Genomic DNA, 23,506 nt, shown 5'->3' with positions numbered 1-23,506 from the left:
ATGGAAAAATCATCAACACGATGGAAAAACAAACTACAGATTGGGAGAAAATATTTTCAATCAGCATATCTAATTAAAGGAGTAGTTTCTAGAATTTATTAACAACTGTCTAAATTCAACAACAACAGCAAAAAACCTTCAAACAGGGACTTCCCTTGTGATCCAGTGGTTAAGAATCTACCTTCCAATGCAGGGGACAAGGTTTGAATCCCTGGTCAGGGAACTAAGATCCCACAGGCAGCAGATAAACTAAGCCCATGAGCCACAATTACTGAACCTGTGCACCACAAGTAGAGAAAACCCATGTATCACAACTAAGACCCAACATAGCAAAATAAATAAATAACTTTTTAAAGATTAATATTTTTTAAAATCCAGGCAGAAAATGAGCAAAAAAAAATGAATAGAAATTTTACTGAAGAAGATATGAAGATGGTCAATAAAGACATGAAAAGATGTTCAACATTATTAGCCATTCAATTCAGTTCAGTTCAGTCGCTCAGTTGTGTCCAACTCTTTGTAACCCCGTGAATCCAGCACACCAGGCCTCCCTGTCCATCAGCAGCTCCCAGAGTTTACTCAGACTCATGTCCATCGAGTCAGTGATGCCATCCAGCCATCGCATCCTCTGTTGTCCCCTTCTCCTCCTGCCCCCAATCCCTCCCAGCATCAGAGTCTTTTCCAATGAGTCAACTCTTTGCATGAGGTGGCCAAAATATTGGAGTTTCAGCTTTAGCATCAGTCCTTCCAATGAACACCCAGGACTGATCTCCTTCAGGATGGACTGGTTGGATCTCCTTGCAGTCCAAGGGACTCTCAAGAGTCTTCTCCAACACCACAGTTCAAAAGCATCAATTCTTCGGCACTCAGCTTTCTTCACAGTCCAACTCTCACATCCATACATGACCACTGGAAAAACTATAGCCTGGACTAGACGGACTTTTGTTGGCAAAGTAATGTCTCTGCTTTTTAATATGCTGTCTAGGTTGGTCATAATTTTCCTTCCAAGGAGTAAGCGTCTTTTAATTTCATGGCTGCAGTCACCATCTGCAGTGATTTTGGAGCCCAAAAAAAAACAAAGTCTGCCACTGTTTTCACTGTCTCCCCATCTATTTGCCATGAAGTGATGAGACTGGATGCCATGATCTTAGTTTTCTGAATGTTGAGCTTTAAGCCAGCTTTTTCACTCTCCTCTTTCACTTTCATCAAGAGGCTTTTTAGCCCTTCTTCACTTTCTGCCATAAGGGTTAGGGAAACGCAAAATTGAAACCACAGTGAGATATCACTACATACCTAAGAGAATGCATAAAATGAAAACTCTTAATAGTAGCAAAGATGAGGAAAAATTGGGTCATTCATACCTTGTTGGTAAGAATGAGAAATTGTAGAAGCACTCTAGAAAAGAGTTTGAAAGTTCGTTATAAGACTGAACATGCAATTACCATAAGACTCAGCAATTGCTCTCTTGGGCATTTATCCCAAAGAAATGAAAATTATGTTCATGCAAAAACTTTTTCAGGCATGTTCATGGTAGCTTTATTTATAATAGCCTGAACCCCAAAACAACCCAAATGTTTTTCAATGGGTAAGTGATTAAGCAAACTATGGTACATCCATTCCATAGAGTACGACTCAGGGATTACAAAAAGAACAGGCTATTGATACACACAGCAACTTGGATAAATCTCAAGGGAACCATGCTGAGTGAGGGGGAAAAACCCAGCTTCAAAATATTACATACTATGATTCCGTTTAATTCCATTCATCTTGAACTGACAGAATTATTGAGATGGAGTGCAGATTAATGGTTGCCAGGGATGAGGGAGTTCAAGAGAGAGGGCAAAGGAGTGTGCTTTTTATAATCACACTTATGAGGTCATTATCAAGGATCCTTGTGGTCATGAATTTGTTCATATCTTGACTGGAGGTCAATACACAAAAATTGTATAAATACCAACAAATGAGTACAGTGGAGACATCTGAATATCACTGGATCACATCAATATCAAAAAATGGTTGTACCAGTTTACATTCCCACCAGCATTATATGAGGGTTCCAATTTCTCCACGTCCTCTCTAACATTTATTATTGTCAGTCTTTCTTATTATAGCCATTTTAGTGATGTGTAGTCGTATCTCACTGTGGCTTTAATGTACATTTCCTTTAATGATGAATTATGTTGAGCACTTTTTATTTTCATGTACCTAGCTATTTGTATTTCTACACTGGTGAAATGTCTATTTAGGCCTTTTACTCATTTTAACTATTATATTTTTTAATTGTAGGAGTTCTTTATCTTTTTTAACTGTAGGAGTTTTCATGTTATTGTTGTTTTACTTATTTTTTAATAGAGTGAAGTTGATTTATCACACACATGTCTGACAATGGACAAAATGTTGTTTATATGAAACATCATAGATTAAAAATACATATTATTTATATTTTAATAGATAATATTTATCCTGGACAGAAGTCCTTCATCAGATATATGATTTGCAAATATTTTCCCACTCTGTGGCTTTTCTTTTCATTTTATAAATGTAGCTTTTCAAGAGCAAAGTTTTTAAATTTTTATTAAATCCGATTTATCAAATGTTTCCTTTGTGGATCACATGTCTGGTGTCATATCTATGAAATCTTTGCCTCAGCCCAGATCACAAAAAAATCTTTTAATTTTTTTCTGACAATATTACAATTTTAGCCCTTAATTTAGATCTGTAATCACAATTAATGTTTTTGCAGTATATAAGGTAAGCATCTAAGTTCATTTTTTTGCATAGGCATATCCAGTTGTTCCAATGCCATTTGCTAACAAGACTGTCCTTTCCTTACTGAATTACCTTGGCACCTTTGTTAAAATTCAATTACTAATAAATATAAGGGTTTATTTGTCTTTTCTTTCTTAGTCCAGTGACCTGTGTGTCTACTGTTGTGCCATCCTGTCTTGATTACTGTAGTTTATAGGAAGTTTTTAAACAGGTACTGTAAGTCCTGCTGCTGCTGCTGCTAAGTCGCTCAGTCGTGTCCGACTCTGCGACCCCAAGGACTGCAGCCTACCAGGCTCCTCCATCCATGGGATTTTCCGGGCAACAGTACTGGAGTGGGGTGCCATTGCCTTCTCCACTATAAGTCCTACTTTGTTCTTTTTTCTCCTCCAAAAGAAAATTTTGGCTATTCTAGGTCCTTTACATTTCTATACAAATTTTAAGATCAACTTGCTAATTTCTTTGAATTTACATAGGGATTGTATTGACTCTTTGGATGAATTTAGAGAATATTGCCATCTTAACAATGCTGATCCTTCCAATCCATATAATAATAAACATTTATTTAGACCTTTTATTTATCTAGTATTTGGCAGCTTTCAGCATACGTGTCTTATACTGCTTTAGTTAAATTTATTCCTTATATTTTAAGTATTTTCTTCTTTTTTGATGCAGTTTTGAATGGAATTGTCTCAATTTCATATTTGTATTTTTCATTTCTAGAAAAATAAATTGGTTGTATATATGAAAATGCAACAAATATTTGTCTATTGCCATTGTGGCCTAGGACCTGGCTGGAGTCTTCACCATTACTTTTGCAGCAGAAGCTTTTTTCCCTGCTAGTGTGCGATGGGTAAGAATACAACCAGTGTGAGAACAGTTGGTGCCATTGCTTGATGCACGCTAAAGCACCAACAGTTTTACCCACTGTCACTTTTGCACCAACAGTGCACAAGTCAACCGGTGGAAAAGGCAGTCATCTCTGTTTTCCTGATCTTGCAAATGCTATGGAAGGTTCGCCTGAACCTTGAAAGGGAATGTCCAGGGCTCCAAGGACAGCGCTTAGAGAACCACTGACCTAGATGATCTGTAAGCACCTGTCCCAGTCTAAAATGCTATCTTTTTTCAGATCTAAGATAAATATAATTGACCAAACTTGCAATAACATTTGCTTAAGTGACTGATTTTCATGAGTCAATATCCTTACACAATTGCTGCATGTAGAAAAATGTGCCCAGTCTTTTGAGAGAGATTAAAAGGAAATAGAACTTTGGCCCTGAATGTCAAAGAAAAAGCCTCTCTCAGCACTCAAGTGTCTATGAAAGGAAACCCAGCGTCACTGTAGGCTAATGACATTAGACCCCAAATTTGTATGTTTTCTGTTCTAGGCAGCACTGAAAATAAACAAAATGCTTATAGTGGAAATATAGCATGTGTCAAATATCAAGACTGAGAGGTAAAACTAGGTCAAACTCTGTTATTCTTGACGCATACAGTTTAGTATTGTCTCATTTCCAAATGTCTGGAAAAAAGACAAAGTAGGATCAAGCTAATTTTCAAGGTTTTTTAAATCCTTAATTTTACACTATGATTTATAACAAGCCCTTAACTAGAAGCTTAAAATAGCCATTTACCTACTATTTTTTCCTGCATTTTACAGTATGGTGCCTATTATATTCTCTGGGCAAATTTTCCATGTATTTTAACTTCTCCCTGGAGAGGAATAAAATACTATTTATATCGTCAAGGTAAATAAACAGTCTCCGGGCTTCATCTATGGGATAACATAATATCTGACATCCTTCATCTTTTGGGGCGGAAAAAGGACCAAAAAGGCAAAAAGAACTAAAGAAAAAGGCAAAAAGGACTAAAAAGAAAAATGCAAAAGGGACTAAAATACTCATGGTTGGGAAGAATAAAAGAGAAATTGGGAAAACAAAATTAACCATATAAATTAAGGGAGAGACTTTCCTAGCGGTCCAGAAGTTGAGAATCCATGTTTCCGCTGCAAGGAGCGCAGGCCTGACCCCTGGTCGGGGGACTAGATCCCACTTGCTGCATGGTGCAGCCATAAATAAATGAATATATATATATATATATATATATATATATATATATATATATATATATATAAAATAAAGTGAAGGGAGGGGTTGAGGTTAGACTAGGTCAGGGATAAATGGAGCTGATAATAGTTTCAGAGAAACCAGTTACGGATTGGAGTTGTGATTTTTTTTTTTTTAAATCATGCGATCCAAGAGCTGGCAGAGAATTTAGAGATAAGAAATATTGGGCCAGAACAAGATTATACAGCAGAGGAGGAAGCCACAGCCCAGAGATTTTCGACAGGGCTAGAGCTAGAAGCCAGAATTTCTCCTTCCCTGCAGTATGCCATCTTTCCCTCTTCTAATACTTTAGTGGGTGAAGATGCATGCCATTCTTGAGGGAAGCATGACAGTTACATGACTCAGACATCTTGAACATGTCTTCCTAATGTCTTTATGCCTCAGCTATTGCAAATTATGAAGTCTTATTTGCCAACGAATTTCTGTTATTAAGTATTCAAAATCACCTCAACCTTGTTTACTGTGATACATCACCTTTAGCATCAACCATTTTCTTTGTTCTCCACAAGACACTTATGATATCATTTTCTTCACACCACATACCATATCTTAGTTGGGTCATTGTTTCCATCGACACAGGATAATTGTGAACATGTGACATACTTTACAATGAAGAACTAACCCCAGTTCTTAAGATTTTACACATTACATCATTCAAGATGCTGCATGCTCTAAAATATGCCACTGGTTTTTGCTTTTTCCTACTTATTACCACCTTCCTGGTAAGTTTTCTGGGACTACTACCTAAATCTACATGTAGTAATCTCTGCCGGTTATTTCATTTTGTTTTGTTCTGCTTCATTTTCACCTTCATGTTCTAGTAAGTACTAGAATGGCACCCCACTCCAGTACTCTTGCCTGGAAAATCCCATGGACAGAGGAGCCTGGTAGACTGCAATCCATGGGGTCGTGAAGAGTCGGACACGACTGAGCGACTTCACTTTCACTTTTCACATTCATGCATTGGAGAAGGAAATGGCAACCTACTCCAGTGTTCTTGCCTGGAGAATCCCAGGAACGGGGGAGCCTGGTGGGCTGCCGTCTGTGGGGTCGCACAGAGTTAGACACGACTGAAGTGACTTAGCAGCAGCAGCAGCAGCATGTGCTACCATAGAGAGTGCTTAAGATAAACAATAACATTTTTTCAATAAGTTTTGAGTCTTATTGTGTGTCCAGGTCAGAGCACTTATTTTCTATAATTAACTATAATTCTATAATTTCTATATTTTCTCCATTCAGGAAAAATCAACTTCATTCTTTCCAACGTAAAGCTTCTCTCCATTATGAATTAAATCATAAAGTACTGACAGTAAACTGTACAACCTTGATATTGAGTACTTCTCACTTTTCTTTTTTAGAGAAGTTTAATTCTTCTCCATCCAATGATCCTTTGGTTTTAGATATACTGAAAAAGTGGAAGTCTGATAGGTTCTAGATTCTAGATTCTAAATCAATAGATTCTAGATTGGCATCCTTACAGCAGAGTTATCGAAGAGAGATATTTCTTTTCATCCCCAGCCTCTGAGAATGAAACCCTTGGGTGACTGAGATTCTTGGAGATACTAAGCCCATATCTTGGGTGAACCATCTTTCCTCTAATGAAATAACCTTCCTGGGTTTAGAATTTTGTTTTAAAAATATTTTTTCCTCTTTTTTATTCTCTCCTTCACCTGGTTATTAACATCTATGTATTTCAGATTCTAAAAAGTGAAGACCTCAGCCAAAACCAAAACACTGAATATTGAACAGTTAAATAGATGGATAGCAGGTAGTAGCAACAACTTCAAGTTTCTGATCTATGTGCAGAGTAGCTGGAGCAGTCCCTCAAAATCCATGTTTACAGGCACTCCCAGTTACGATCTTCGATGAGTCAGGCCCTGTTCTAAGGGGCTCTGATTTCCTACCCACATCAACCATATATGGCGCAGGCTCTCTTTCATCTCTGGTTTTCACTGAGAAACACTTCTATCGCATGAGTCATGTGGGTCCAAGGCCTTCATCTGCTGAGCTGCTGCAGCATGCCGCTTGCAGCTCCCTTAGGGACCATCGCATCTGTTCCTCTTCTGGGTAGACAACTCCTGGTCAGTGGGGCCCTTTGTGCCCGTGGGGTCTGCCACCACCCTGCACCTGGTAGCCGGGATGACCCTCCTTCACAGTCTCACTGGAAAAAGCAGACACAAAGCAGAGACTGATAAGGATAGGCTGTGCAAATAGCTCCCATTGCCAGATACTTACTTCTGCTAAGCACTTTCTCTGGATCATCTCTTCTGTCTCCCACAGTAAACTGGCAAGGTAGCTGCCATCACCGTTTCCGTTTTCTAGAGGAGGAAACTGAGATGCGTGAGGTTAACCAAGGTCATGTGCCAAGGTCATGTGATCTGGAATATAGAGGAGCTGGGATTTGGTCCAACCCAGGAAGTTGAACCTCAGGGCCCACACTCTTTATAATGCTAAGCCGCCTTCTCTCATTCAAAGGAGTGCTTCTCCGTTCCCCCTTACCCTCCACCCCCAGCCCTCATCACAGAGAGCACCCAGCACCAGAGTCGGGAACGTTTATGGAGTTTCTGCTCTGTGTCTGTCGTGCTCTCCAAATTCTAGGGCTGGCCAGGAGGTATGAGAACCCTGACAAAGGAAAAATCGTAAGAGTAGGGCAGAAGCCATTGGTTTTGCTCTATTGATTTGATTTAATTTCATTTGACTTCTGTGAAAATTCTGCCTCAATCCTGAAGCAATTAAAGCCTCAGGGAAGAACAAAATTCATTCTCAGTCACGCACAGTGATTTATTTCATTACAACCAATTTGAGATTTGCAACAGCCCAAAAACATGTTCTCATGAAAGGCCTCGGCATCACAGGCTTTATTACCATGCCAGTCTGTAGTGTCAGAAGATGTAGAACATCTTTACTGCTGGTTCGATGATGTACCAACTTCTAGAATACCTCCCAGCCCCACTCCCAGAAAGGAAAAACCTCAGAACCCTACTTTTTAAAGACTATACCTGGTTCACCATGTCCAACTTCAAATGACCTGAGTAATCCATGTTGAGGGAAAGAAAACATTTTATTTACTTTGAGGTTCCCAGCTATTACAAACTGTACTCATAAATCTCTCATTCCTCCCTAGGATGGGTGGAGTGGGACGAATGGAAGCAGGAGAAGCCGCCAGCCTCACTGGACGGGCTGGAAGGGAAATTAGCACAGAGAAAAAGGCATCCCTGGCTTTACTTATCCCATTAATAAGATGTCATGACAATAACAAAGATAATGTCCAAATAGTGGCATTAACATCTGCAATGGATTTTAAAAGGGGGGATAAATTAATTTTTATTATCCTTTTCTTCATGGTCATGAATAATCAGTATGTTTCGGTTTATAATTACAAACTATAGCAGTTCAGAATAACTAACATCTGTGCAGTGTACATTCAGTGTGTGAAGTTCCGGCCCTCCAGATGATTCTGATGGCAGCCAAAGCTTGAGAACAAGTACACTGAAGTAGTGAGTCTCAACCTTGGCTCTACGTTGGCACCACCTGGAAGCTTTAAAAATTCCTGGACATGGAGGAGAGAAAGCGGCAAGTAAGATGGAAGAGGAGGAGGTCACTGAGGATTGGGGCGAGGGTTGGGGTGACCCACCAAGGGCTCAGAGTCATAAGTCAGACAGTGCCGCTCGGCCACTTGGGGTAAAGCCACTGCCAGCAATAATAGTTTATCGTGTTCATTAATTCATTATTTGGGGATGTCAAAACACAAATGAGAACTCCCGACCACCCATGCTCAAGTGCATGTCTTCATCATGTAAAACCAAGTTCCATTTGGGAAAAAAAAAGCAAAACTGCTGACCTTGTGTCCCAACTCAAGAGACTAGGGGGCTTCCCCAGTGGCTCAGCGGTAAAGAATTCACCTGCAATGCAGAAGTGAGTTCAATCCCTGGGTGGGGAAGATCCCCTGAAGAAAGGGCTCAACAACCCACTCCAGTACCCTTGCCTGGAGAATCTCATGGACAGAGGAGCCTGATTGGCTATGGCCCATGGGGTCGCAAAGACTGAAGTGACTATACACACCAGAGATTCTGATTTCATTGGCCTAGGACAGGATTTTCAGTCTAAGCCCCATTGACATTCTGGGCTAGATAATTGTTCACTGGAGCGCCTGGCCTGTGCATTGGATGTTTGGCGGTATCCTTGGCCTCTGCCCCCAGATGTTAATAGCCTCCCAACAAGCTGTAAAAACCAAAAATATCACAAGATGTTGTCAAATGTCCCCTGAAGGACAAGATCACCCCAGGATGAAGAGCAGTTGTCTAAAGGCATAGCCTAGACACTGGGATTTTTAAAAGCTTCTTCAGTCATTCTGATGTACAGCCAAGACTAAGAACCACTCATCAGGAGGGTTTGTATTAATAAGTGGCTTTGTGTGTCCAATGATGAATAATAGAACAATAAAATTATGTGTAAAGTAAAAAAAAAAATCAACGTGTGTGGAAGACTCAGGCAGTCTGCCCATAAGTAAAGGACAAGGGCTTTAGGGCACAGATTTCACAGCAAGCTTTTGGCGCCTTACATTTTTGCTTACCTTCTGGTTGTCAGGTATGTTCCAGAAAACCGACATAAACAGGTACCCTGCATTTATCTAAAAGGTCACAATCACATAGAAATTGCTTTGTGCTAAGTATAGTAGTGGCTGGACAGCCTGCTTTGGGACCTACTCATTCTAAAAACAGGGTGCTTATCAGTGGATCATGTGGTACGTGTAGTTAGGTAAATCTGTGTCAATGGGTTAAAAAAAATGCAGCCTGTCAATTGCTTTTTTGATGTATTTCTAATGCAGACATTGTATTTCAAGTGGGTGTACCTTATAGAAGATATTGAGTATTTATAGGACACTTATAAAGGGAAAAAATTACTTCTCTGGAAATAGAGGAAAATAGAAAAAAATCCCAGAGAAGGCAATGGCAACCTTCTCTAGTACTCTTGCCTGGAAATTCCCATGGGCGGACGAGCCTGGTAGGCTGCAATCCATGGGGTCGCTAAGAGTCCTACACGACTGAGCGACTTCACTTTCACTTTTCACTTTCATGCATTGGAGAAGGAAATGGCAACCCACTCCAGTGTTCTTGCCTGGAGAATCCCAGGGACAGCGGAGCCTGGTGGGCTGCCGTCTATGGGGTCGCTCAGAGTCGGACACAACTGAAGCTATTTAGCAGCAGCAGAAAAAAATCTATTGCATTTATTTTTAAAACTTTTTATTTTATATTGGAGTATAGCCAGTTAGCAATGTCATGATAGTTTTAGGTGGACAGCAAAGGGACTCCGCCTTTGGATCCTTTACATGAATATACATGTATCCATTCTCCTCCAGACTCCCCTCCCATTCTCCTCCACACTCCTCCTCCCCATCCCATCACATAACATTGAGCAGAGTTCCCTGCGCTATATAAGTAGGTTCTTGCTGGTTATCCATTTTAAATATCGTAGTGTGTACATGTCGATCCCAAACTCCCTAACTATCCCTTCCGCTGTCCTTCCTCTGTGGTCATTTTCTAAGTCTGTGAGTCTCTTTCTGTTTTGTAAATAAATTCGTTTGCATCATTTCTTTTTAGATTTGGCACATAAGGGATTTCATATGATAGTTCTTCTCCATCTCACTTTTTTCACTCCGTACGACAACCTCTAGTTCCGTCCATGTCGTGCAGCCTGTCAATTTCATAATGTTGATTTTGACACCATCCAAATCAGCCACACAAATACAGAACTTCTACACTAATTGTGCTGTTTGCTGCTGCTGCTGCTGCTAAGTCGCTTCAGTAGTGTCCGACTCTGCAACCCCATAGACGGCAGCCCACCAGGCTCCCCCGTCCCTGGGATCCTCCAGGCAAGAACACTGGAGGGGGTTGCCATTTCCTTCTCCAATGCATGAAAGTGAAAAGTGAAAGGGAAGTCGCTCAGTCGTGTCTGACTCTTAGCGTTAGTAGTGCTTTAATTTTCAGGTTGAGATCAGGACTTTAACTACTTTTTGACTGAAGAAAATTACCCTGTACTAGAACCACACCAGGGTTCCTAAAACGAAATCCATACTCGGCAGATTGCCCTCTGCTGCCTCAGTGGCCCTGGACTATTCCTCTGCGCCCATCTGAGTGCTCGGTTGGACCACAGGACGGGCGTCCTCTCAGGCGCTGCGCTGTGCCTCTCATCCAGCTGCACAGTCTCAGCGAGAGCAAGGGGAGGGCTCCCCACGCAGAATCTGGCAGCTCCTCGCCGCTGCGGACTTTTCAGCAGAGCTCTAATCTCCCGCCTCCTCCAACAACTAGTTGAAACAGCGCCTTGTTTGTTTTACTGTTAAACAACGTTTAAATAGTAAACTATAAGATGATTGCGTTTTCTGAGGCAAAGTGGTACTGTCAGATTTCAAAATGTGAAAGTTATTTTCCTGAATTAGTGAATTGAAATCATTGCTTCAACACCTACAGGGTACTAGGTACCCTGTGATGCTCCTGGAAGTTATAAATATGAGGGTTACATAAAAGCACAGACCCTTTTTTATGCAAAAATAAGCTATGACTGCTCCAAGGTGCCAGATTAACCCTTGAACCAATCAGACTTGTTAATTTGTCAGACTGGTTTGGTTTCTCTTTCATTAAATTGTTCATAACTTGTTAATGGTAATGAAATCAACTAGTTCTTTTACCATGGTCTGTTTATCCTAAGCAGTTCTTTATCTTTTCCTAGTCTAGTCTAAATTGTTTTCCTCAACGTGCTTTTAAAAATCAAAACCTTTTAATTAAGTAATAGAACCAGTTCTCAGAAATCTGCTGTAGGAAAAAAAGATCATAATAGACTGCTGAAAGGTATTATTTCCATATGCTCTCATTTTTTTTTTTAATGGCACATCTTTTATGTACAGAGGGAGTTTTCTGGAAGAAAACACACTTTATAATTAACTATGATTGCCTTTGGGCAGAGAATTTAGAGTTCTTGAATAGAAGGGTGACTTCCTTTTCATTATATAAGTTTTTATACAGCTTAACTTTTGCAATTTTAAATACTGTATTTCCCATTTTATATGCTAGTAAATAACAGAAAGTGTGCATTTCCAGTAACCTTTCTTAAGCTCCAAAATGACTCCTCTAAATAAGAGAAAAATAGGTGAGCTACACTCTATGTCTCTTTGCCTTCCTTTTGTACACGTTTTCTTGCTAAGGCAGAGCGGTCTGAAAGGAGTCTTTGAGTATAAAATACTCCAACATTGGTTCCATGAAAGAGGTTAACAGGCAGATCCTACTTGAGGTTGAATAGGTAAGGTCATGACAACCCACTCCAGTATTCTTGCCTGGAGACTCCCATGGACAGAGGAGCCTGGTGGGCTACAATCCGTAGGGTCAGACACGACTGAAGCAACTCAGCATAGCACAGTACAGTTAATCAAGGCCTGCTTAAGAAAGCTGCTTTAACCAGAAAGAGAAGTTGCCGGCAGGCAGGGACCTAATTTCCTGTTGGCATCATTACAATAGTCACTGTCCATACATCCCTTGAGAATAAAGTGTGGATGTACATCAGGGGTGTCTACACTGTGATTGGACCTAAAATTTTTTTCCATTGATTTCTTTCATTCACCTCTGTCTATAATTCCCAAGAAGAATCAATGCTGGCAAAGAAAAAAAAAAAAGAACAAAAATAACCAAACACTCATTTGTGTCAACAAAAAACAGTTCTGTGATCTGTTTAGTGCCCATCGATGGTGGCTCAGCAGTAAAGAATCCACTTTACTGCTTTACTTGCAATGTGGGAGATGCAGGTTCAATCCCTGGGTCAGGAAGGTCCCCTGAAGAAGGAAATGGCAACCCACTCCTGTATTCTTGCCTGAAGAATCCCATGGACAGAGGAGCCTGGAGGGCTACAGTCCATGGGGTCACAGAAGAGTCAGACAGAACTTAACGACTAAACAGTAACAGTTCTATGGTGTTAGAGAAGACTCTTGAGAGTCCCTTGGACTGCAAGGAGATCCAACCAGTCCATCCTAAAGGAGATCAGTCCTGGGTGTTCATCGGAAGGACTGATGCTGAAGCTGAAACTCCAAAACTTTGGCCACCTGATGTGAAGAGCTGACTCATTAGAAAAGACCCTGATGCTGGGAAAGATTGAGGGCAGGAGGAGAAGGGGACGACAGAGGATGAGATGGTTGGATGGCATCACCGACTCAATGGACATGGGTTTGGGTGAACTCTGGGAGTTGGTGATGGACAGGGAGGCCTGGCGTGCTGTGGTTTATGGGGTCGCAAAGGGTCGGACACAACTGAGCGACTGAACTGAACTGATATCTTCCTCTTGAGCTCTTCCTTTCCTCCTAACCCTAATTAAGAGTTTAAGTAAGCATTGCTGTTGTCTCGTGTTGTTGTTGTGCTCAGTGTGTCTGACTGTTCGCAACCCTATGGACTGTAGCCCTCCAGGCTCTTCAGCCCATAGAATTTTCCAGGCAAGAGTACTGGAGTGGGTAGCCATTCCCTTCTCCTGGGGAATCTTCCCAACCCAGGGATCAAACCCAACTCTCCTATGTCTCTTGCATTGGCAGGCAGATTCTTTACCATCAGCCCCACCTGGGAAGCCCAAAATCTTTTTCGGTTGAGACTGGAAGAGCCTGAAACCATGCGCTGTGGGGTTTTCCAGATCATTGTCCTTAGCCCTTGTTACTTAGACTTTCACAGGATTTCAGAGTCTCCCTTGTTAAAGCCAGAAACATCCTTTTCTCTTGTTGGATGTATGAATTGGAAAATTTGTTCACATGGATTTCAGGATCCTCTGTCTCCAGGAATGAACCAACCATCCAACCATAACAGTTCAACTGTTTCAAACCTTATCCTATAACAATTCCTACATGTTTAATTTAAATTTATTTATTTTAACTGAAATAAGCCAGAAAGAAATACACCAATACAGTATACTAATGCATATATATGGAATTTAGAAAGATGGTAACAATAACCCTACATGTTTAAATTACATCTCTCTAGTCTTTACTGGAGAATTACTGTTGTGGAACAAAATACTAAATTCTCATCCTATAAAAATTAATTTTCAGGTCTTCTTTTTAGGGGGTGATTCATCCCAGAAATAAGGTTTTGTGTCTTTACTTGCATCAGGCCCTAATAACTAGCAATCAGCAATGGTATAATTATTTTTTAGCTTCATGAGAACTGAAAGTGTTTAGGGAAGTGTTTCTGTGAAGAGTTCACTGGTTGTCCTTGGACAAGAGTTTATATGGAAATTCTAAGAAGACACCAAGCAAAACCAGTAAGAATGAGAGGGAAAAAATCCCTGAGACAGGACTGAAGGAAAAGGGCTTTCAGAAAACAATACAGAAAAAGGGGGGAAATATGTTTAAAAGTCATACAGGGTCTTAGCCATAAAGAATATAATTACAGAGAGAGCCCTATGTTATTAAATTTTCAAAATGCATACGTTCTGATTTTGTATTTCTGGAGTGACAGTTTCCCAGCCTCTTTCCATGGACTCATATCAATGATGACACCAGCCGTGAAATTAATCCTCAATATTTTAGACATGGTAGAACAACATTGGAAGGTCAACTTAGAGTTAGTATGGCAATGGGTGCTTTGAAAAAAAAGAAAATTTTGTCAAATTAGCATGGTATTATTTCCTATTGAGTAGAGTAAGTTTAAGTTCTGAGTCACTAAGCAAACATTAGAAAGGAAATCAATGCCATTTTTACTCTTGAAAAGACATCATATATTCAGTGGGGACTTCCTCCCTCTATTTACATAGCTACGCTGTTATTTAAGTCCATGCTTCTAGTACAATACCTAAGTAGATGAATACCAGCAGCTCACAGAGGACTTGTGTTCTTGCTACTTATCACAGCCACTAGAGTGTCATCACTTTCTCCTTAGAATTTCAAAGATTTCAAATTGTCAACATGGAAGAATAGACATTCCTGCAAGCGCTACAAACAGGTCACAGTAACCACATTTTCCCATGTGATAAAGAGAAATCTGAGCCTAAACAAACATCACTGGTGTCATCCCTGCTAAAGCAAGGCAGCCTGTTAAGCATGGAGGAAAGCGTGAGTTCCAAGTGATTTTAGGTGTTAGCCAGTTGACAAAGCCAGTATATCCTAAACCACTTCATTTTCCCAGTATTCTCCATAACATCTTGTTCAGAAATTTGGCTGCTTGTCAGGAGTGAATATAATCTCCCAATGCCACTGGTTGAAAATGACTCATTTAACTCATGACTTTGTAAGAACTGATCAAAGATGACTTCCTGCTTCTTGGTTAAACTGTCATCCAAACCCCCACCTGTTGCTCCTCTGAAAAGTGGGCCACGTGACCACTTCCTATAAGATCAAAGATTTATCTCTTGTTATTATATTTATCATTCTCCGCATCTTTCAGGGTTAGAAAAACTTGCTGCAGCATTAAAATATGAAAAGATAATGACGATGATAATCTCCTGCTATCACTCCAACTGAAAAGCATCACCAATGATAAAATTTAGAAGTTCAGAAGTGTGATTAGAAATGTGTGTCCAAGTGTTCCGTGCTGGCTCTGCCATTTGTCTTACACGCTTTTTCCCTTTTTCAGCTGCTGGCTGGGCGCTGGCCTTTTGAACAGAATGACTTTGGCGTTTTCCTCTGCAAGTTGTTCCCCTTTTTGCAGAAGTCCTCAGTGGGGATCACCGTCCTTAATCTCTGCGCCCTAAGCGTTGACAGGTAATGTGGCTCTTTCTCCTCAGTCTTTTGTTGGGTTTAGAACAGTATTTTTCTCAGAAAGAAGAGAACTCAAGGAGTTTTGAGAGCGGATGCCCAGGACAGTGGTTCATTGGTTCCCAGGAATTAAACTATTATCAATCTTGCTGTACTGTTCAGAATTATTTTCCACAGTTGCTGATTACTAGCCATCTTTGGTTTAGGCAAACTTGCATCTAGACCATTTTGCCAACTATATCCATTTGACATCCTTATGGCGATGAGCTATCAAGGAAGCCCAAGGAATATGTTAGATGGAATGAACTTTGGAAAAGGAAATTCTAGGACATCCAAACTCTATATTTTCAGTGGTAGATTTCTCATTGGAAACAAAAAGAAGATATGGCTCAATTATATTTCTAAAGCTTGATTCCTTGAACTGAATAATGAGTACTCAGAATTATATTCTAATCTATGCTTGAAAGTCTTCCTAAAAAGAAAACAATAGAAGTGCCTTTTCATCCAGCTCTGAAAAACCCATCAAGTGTCTCAAAGTCTTTCCAGAATTCTTCTCAAACATGGATGTCAAGACTTCTTTAAAGAGGTCTTTCTAAATTCCATGAATTTCTAGAAGGTATTTTATATATCTTCTAATTTTCATAGTGGGAATTTTATAAAAAAATGAAATTAGGAACTCTGGTGCTCTTTTATATTGAATACAGCCCTTTGAGGGCTTCCCAGGTAGCAACCTGCCTGCCAATGCAGGAGACATAAGAAATATAGGTTCAATCCCTGGAGCAGGAAGATCCCTTGGAGGAGGACATGGCAACCCACTCCGATATTCTTCCCTGGAGAATCCCACAGACAGAGGCGCCTGGCGAGCTATGGTCCAGAGAGTCACAAAGAGTTGGACATGACTGAAGCAACTTAGCATGCACGCATAATCCTTAGCAAACGCTGTTTAATGGCCTACTTAAGTGGTTTACCTACAATTTAGAAGAGGTCTTCATTTTTCCTTTCACACTTTAACAATCACTTTATCAGACCACCCAAGTCCCATCAACATAGAAATAAAAGGCCCACTTTCTTAAAGAACAGTGTAAGTGTTTATGGATATTCTGTTATTTATCATTTACAATTAATTTTCAGGACCAAAACTTTTATTGTTAAACCATAAAGATATTCATTCCATTGGTAGTAGAAAACTATAATGATATCCTTATTATAAATGTATGGTTATAGTAATTGTGAAACACTAAACAAAATGTTTAGTGGTATTATTAAAAATAAATTTATTGCTGAAATCAAAACAAAGAACATTTCATTAGCATTTAAGTTGCAGTAAGGTATTGACAAAAATGATAAACAGAGCAATGGTAAAAACAAAGATCATAAATAAAATCATGAATAATTAGGATTCACAGTGATTCTCAGGAAAACCTGAGGTCTACATAGGTTTCTTCTGCATCACATCAAATGTTAAAGGCTGTTGCATACAAATATTTACATACCATAAGTAGCCACTGTATCACTTCAACTTAACGAATAACTGTTACTTGTGACGATGTCTCAAAATATGAGCAAATAATCTGGATTTTATTCACTAGTGAATTCTCACTCTGCTGTTCCCACTCCTAGCACCCCAATAACATCATTTTTAGATAATACAGTACTTATGAGATGTAAAATAATCATGACAATTTTTTAAAAAATTGTGTTTCCTATATGCAAATTCTTCCTACATGATATTCTTAAGTGTTATAAAACTACAATTGTGAAACAATGTGGTATACACCCATAAATACATTGACAAATCAATGGGGGAAACAGAAACAGGTTTCAAAGTGTACAAGAATATAATATAGGCTGAAGTCACTTGGATTGTAACAAGAAAAGGGAAGATTCATCAACAAATAGTGCTATGTACCATCTGGGGGAAAAACATGTTAAAAGCTTATCTTGTGCTACATATCAATAATATTAGTTGCAATGACTCAGCTCAGTTCAGTCGCTCAGTCGTGTCCAACGCTTTGCAACCCCATGGACTGCAGTGCACAAGGCCTCCCTGTCCATCACCAGCTCCCGGAGTTTACTCAAACTCATGTTCATTGAGTCGGTGATGCCATCCAACCATCTCATCATCTGTCATCCACTTCTCCTCCTGCCCTCAATCTTTCCCAGCATCATGGTCTTTTCAAATGAGTCAGCTGTTTGCATCAGGTGGCCAAAATATTGGAGTTTCAGCTTCAACATCAGTCCTTTCAATGAACACTCAGGACTGATCTCCTTTAGGATGGACTGGTTGAATCTCCTTGCAGTCCAAGGGACTCTCAAGAGTCTTCTCCAACACCACAGTTCAAAAGCATCAATTCTTCGGTGCTCAGCTTTCTTCACAGTCCAACTCTCACATCCATACATGACCACTGGAAAAACTATAGCCTTGACTAGACATACCTTTGTCGGCAAAGTAATGTCTCTGCTTTTTAATAGGCTGTCTAGGTTGGTCATAACTTTCCTTCTAAGGAGTAAGTGTCTTTTTATTTCATGGCTGCAATCACCATCTGCAGTGATTTTGGAGCCCAAAAAAATAAAGTCTGCCACTAATTCCACTGTTTCTCCATCTATTTGCCATGAAGTGATGAGACTGGATGCCATGATCTTAGTTTCCTGAATGTTGAGCTTTAAGCCAGCTTTTTCACTCTCCTCTTTCTCTTTCATCAAGAGGCTCTTTAGTTCTTCTTCACTTTCTGCCATAGAGTAGTGTCATCTGCATATCTGAGGTTAGTGATATTTCTCCCAGCAATCTTGATTCCAGCTTGTGCTTCTTCCAGCCCAGCATTTCTCGTGATGTATTCTGCATATAAGTTAAATAAGCAGGGTGACAATATACAGCCTTGACGTACTCCTTTTCCTATTTGGAACCAGTCTGTTGTTACAATTATTACCATTTGTTAAGTATTAGTGTGTACCAGGCCCTGTTAAAAATACTTCCCAGAAATTATTTTATTTAATGCTTATCACGGATTTCTTTGGAAGGAATGATGCTAAAGCTGAAACTCCAGTACTTTGGCCACCTCATGCGAAGAGTTGACTCATTGGAAAAAGACTCTGATGCTGGGAGGGATTGGGGGCAGGAGGAGAAGGGGACGACAGAGGATGAGATGGCTGGATGGCATCACTGACTTGATGGACGTGAGTCTGAGTGAACTCCGGGAGTTGATGATGGACAGAGAGGCCTGGCGTGCTGGGGTTCGTGGGGTCACAAAGAGACACGACTGAGCGACTGAACTGAACTGAACACCTGTGATGGTGCTATAGTTATCCCCACTTTACAGGTGAGGAAGCTGAAGTTGCAAGAGCTTAATCAAGGTCACTCATCTACTAAGTTTTGGAGCCAGTCATCAAATAAAAGTAGTGTGTGTTCTTAAACACTATGTTTAAGCATGCAGAAACTCAAACCATCAGGCAGTAGAAGAAAATAAACCAGCATCTTTTTGGTCTCTAGAAAAGGAAGACTTTTTAAACCTAAAAAGGATGGTAGAAAATCTGAGTAAAACTATAAATGCATTTTAGGACATAAAATTTTAAAAGAAGATCACACATTCATAAAATTAAAAACCAAATAAAGCAATAATCTGGGGAATATACTTGCAGCAAAACTGCATGTTAATATTCTTGGTATTTAAAGAATCCATACAATTGGTAGTTAAAATCGTAATACTTTCATATTAAAAGGTATGAGTATAAAAATCACCAAAGAAAAAATCAAATTTAAGAGAAATTCTCGTTAAAAAGCATACTTCTCTGGTAATGATGGAAACTTGAACAGCCCCTCCAGAAAGTAAAGTCCTACAAGTGCTTTGGTGTTCTTTTTTTTAATTTATTTATTTATTGACTCTGCTAGGTCTTTGTTGCTGTGTGCAGGCTTCTCTTACTGCTGAGGACAGGCCCTAGGGCACTCCGACTTCCGTAGTTGCAATTCCCAGGCTCTAGAGCACAGGCTCAATAGTTGTGGCTCACAGGCTTAGTTGCTGCTAATGGATTCTCATCCACTGAGCCATTAGGGAAATCCTGCTTTTGCCTTCTGACCCAATAATTACAATTTTTAGAATAAACCCTATGGAAATGATCCAAAATTTGAACAAAGAAATTAGGTACATAAATGAGCCAATTTACAGAAAATGTTGAAAGCAACATTTTAGGGAAAAGGATAGGGATGTTAAATGCAATTTAAATGTGTAGGTTTATGAATATAAAATTCCTTGAAAGTAATATGATCAGTATTATTAGTAGTTATGTCAGGGGATAGAATAGTGGGTTTTCATCATATTATTAGTAGTTGTTCTATTAATACAAGCAGAAAAAAGTTCTGAAAGTTTATTGAGTTTTATTGTCTGTGACCAGTTTTCCTTATTTATTTCATGCTATTCTTTACATTTAGTTTTTCTCATTTGCCCAGTTCATTCCTATGACTTTTATTTTATATTAACACTAATTTCCTATGACTCTAGCTCTAAAACACAAATGTATATAGGCCTTGTGTGGAGAAATACATGTACATACTCAGCTCAGAGGTATTTCCACACCTACACTTGCCTTTACAAAAGCACCATCAAATTTGGGAAAATAGCATTTTATTTTAAAACTTACTCTTTATTTAGAAAATTTCCCAAACTTTATGTTAAAAACTAGCATGATAACAAGTTCTGGGAAAGAGCCACTCAGTGTTCTAAGAAAACTGCACCTCTGAGGAAACATCTAACCAAATCCAGAAAAGAGCAGCCTATGACCCAAGAATGAGAAACAGGAGAAAGAAGGGAAGGAAGATGCTTGGCTTCTATAAATAGTAAAACCTTTTTAAGGCAGCTGGGCATAGTCCTCTGAGAAGAGAGGCATTGATGAAAAGAGAGACCAAGGAAAGGAAAATAATTTGCTTGGTTTGATAAGAAATAGAGGCAACTTTTCATCTCTACAGTATATTTTCGTGTTACAAAATTTACAATATGTGCTCTAAATAGTGTTATGTGCTATAGTTTAGTGGTCCCTTTTATGGTTCATATGAATCTTAATATAGAAAATATACATTTTTTTTCTTGGGACTTCCTTGGAAGTTGGGTTCAATTCCTTCTCAGGGAACTAAGATCCCACATGCCATGAGTCACAGCCAAAAAAAAAGAAAAGTATAAAAAATTAATTTTTTTCTTGATTGAAAAATATTTTAGGGCACTTATTCCTCAGTGATATACTATATCATGAATTATCCCTACATTGAGAAGCGTAAGTCATCACTTAGTTCAACAGAACAACTGGAGAGAAGAGTATGAGGTACAGACGTGAAGAATCAGGCCTGGCTGCTGTTCTTTAGAGTATCAATGGGTGTGAACATGTGGACAAGGGAACCAGGAAGAATGAAATGCACAAGGGAGATATTCGTGCAATGGGATCCCCAAAAGTCCCAAGTCATCAAAAACTTCCAGTTCCTTCCTTATTTCATCTTGTTCTGCCCTCTCTCAGGGGACAATATTGCTTCAGCATCCCCAGTATAAACCCTACCTGTAAAAAAGAAAAATACCCTACCTGTAGATAGGGGGAAGAAGGGAGCTGGGAAGAGATGATGGGGGGAGGAAATGGAAGGACTGGGTCATAGACTCCTAGTTCTGGTGGAGGTTCACCTCAGCCACACCCTTTCCTCTCCTATCTCATGCAGGGAGAAAAATTAACTCAATGGTTCAATCACAAGTTATCAGTTATGTATCAAATAAAATATCCTTGGTTTGAAAAAAAAGAAGGAAAAAAGAATACCAAGCATCTCTTTCATTAAGACTTGCTCTCAGTTGTTTGTTTTTTATTTGTTTGGCTTCATCAGATCTTATTTGCAACATGGGGGATCTTTAGTTTCAGCATGGGAACACTTGACTGTGGCATGTGGGATTCAACTCCCCGACCAGGGTCCAACCGGGACCCCCTGCACTGGAGGCATGGTGTCTTAGCCACCGGATCACCAGGGAAGTCCCTAGTCTCAGTTTTAGATCAAAGAGATGAACCATTTTAAAATTCCACTTTCTCAAAAATCTGCCTTAATCCAGGTTTTTCCCTGGTAATCAATTCACCATCCTGTGTTCCTTCAGTCCTTTCTTTATAAATTGTTGCATTTCCCTTGGTACTGACTCATCTTTGAGATCTGTATGGAAGGAATCTTTTTTGACATTTCTATGTCAAAAGCTTTCACACTGTAAAATGAATCATTCACAGTTCATTCCTGAAAATTAGATACCATTTGCTTTGCATCTTGATTTGGTTGCATTATATTCTACTAAAAATAAGAAAACTTCTTCCTTTAAAAAAAAAAAAAAAAAGCAAGGAGTAAAAAGAGGGAAATTGGATTCTGTTATGAAACAATTTGCAATTTAGGAATCTCTGCTTTCCTTTTATGAGCTGAATCAAATTATGGCCCAGGAAGAGTCTGTGATTTTTTTTTTTTTTTTAATATGTTGCTTTTGAGGGAAAATAACGGGAGTAACTGGGCTCAGTAGTAAAGAATCCACCTAACAAAGCAGATGTGGGTTTGATCCCTGAGTCAGGAAGATCCCCTGGAGAAGGAAACAGCAATCCACTCCAAGGTACTTGCCGGGATAATCCCACGAACAGAGGAGCCTGGAGAGCTACAGTCCACAGAGTTGCAAGGAGTTGGACACAATTTATCAACTAAACAACAATTCATCCAAGCTCTATACGATTTATTACTTCATTGATTACTTAGTGAATACTAATACCGTAGGGTCAAAAAAAAAAAAGGCCTACTTTTCTCAGTCTAGGTGTTTGGTTACCTTTCTCAGTCTAGGTGTTTGGTTTTGGTTTTTTTTTTTTAATATTTATTTACTTATTTGGCTGCCCAGGTCTTGGTTGCTGCATGTGGGGTGGATGGGGGATCAAAACCGGGCCCCTTGCATTTGGAGCGCAGAGCCTCAGCTACTGGACCACCAGGGAAGCCCCCTCCCTAGAGGTTTTTTTAATCTAAATAAGGTAAACAAAACAGAAAAATTTTATCACGAATAATTTGAATAAGTATTCTCACATGCTTTAAGTGGCAAGCACTCTATGTTTTAGGGAAAAAAACTCTTTGTTTTAGGAAAAAAAGGAGGGGCTGGGATTGGAAAGAGGAATTAAATGCTATTCTTTGTAAGGTTAACCGTCATGTTTAAAGTGGGAAATGATGGGGGTCAGACCAGTAAAGAGGTCTGGTTACAGCTCCAAACTGTAGTTAAAAGCTGCCTGGGAAAGGAAGCTATAAAAAGATAAAACTCCTTTAACAGCTACTCCAGATGATGTGTAATTAGATACCTGGGAAAGTTGCAAGGATCCATTAATAAGGAAACTTTGATTTGCGTCAGTTCCTCATCCCTCATTTCAAGTAGTTACTCGGTGGTTTCTGTGATAGTCTCAAAGATTGACCATAACTCAAGAAGCATGGAAGTGATTTTCTAAAACACTTCATTTTTACTTAGGCTTGGTCTTGGTTTCTCTTTTTTTCTCCTGTGTTTTGATTTTTCTTTCACCCTGCATGTAATGGGTTTTCCTTGTGGCTCCTAGGAAGTGGTAAAGAATCCACCTACCAATGCAGGAGATGTAGGTTTGATTCTTGGGTCAAGAATGTCTCCTGGAGAAGGAAATGGCAACCCGCTCTAGTATTCTCGCCTGGGAAATCCCATGGACAGAGGAGCCTGGCCGGCTACAGTTCATAGGGTTGCAAAGAGTTGAACGCAACTTAGGGACTAAATGACTAAAGCGTAAAAAGTGTGTGTCGTGCAACTCAGGATCTCATTTTGGAGTCTGTTCCCCACTGCAAAGTTTTTCACTCTTTTAATTCTCTTGTCAAGATCAGGTGACTGGTTAATCTTGCTGCCTCATTTTTCTT

The 23,506-nt window shown here is 39.6% G+C and overlaps 1 protein-coding gene across 2 annotated transcripts in view; it reads left to right on the top strand.

Annotated features, from left to right (window-relative positions):
• EDNRA (endothelin receptor type A) overlaps positions 1-23,506 on the top strand; it is a 74,280-nt gene that overhangs the window by 26,416 nt on the left and 24,358 nt on the right. For both annotated transcript variants that reach the window (XM_019977907.2, XM_070769023.1), the window contains exon 3: positions 15,488-15,615. In XM_019977907.2, coding sequence (XP_019833466.1) covers positions 15,488-15,615 — 128 coding nt within the window. The remainder of the gene's footprint in view (positions 1-15,487; positions 15,616-23,506) is intronic.

Source organism: Bos indicus, chromosome 17 (assembly GCF_029378745.1).
Source record: "Bos indicus isolate NIAB-ARS_2022 breed Sahiwal x Tharparkar chromosome 17, NIAB-ARS_B.indTharparkar_mat_pri_1.0, whole genome shotgun sequence".
NCBI classification, from domain to species: Eukaryota; Metazoa; Chordata; class Mammalia; order Artiodactyla; family Bovidae; genus Bos; species Bos indicus.
Note: the sequence above shows the minus strand (reverse complement) of the source record. Positions and strands in the feature narration are given on the sequence as shown.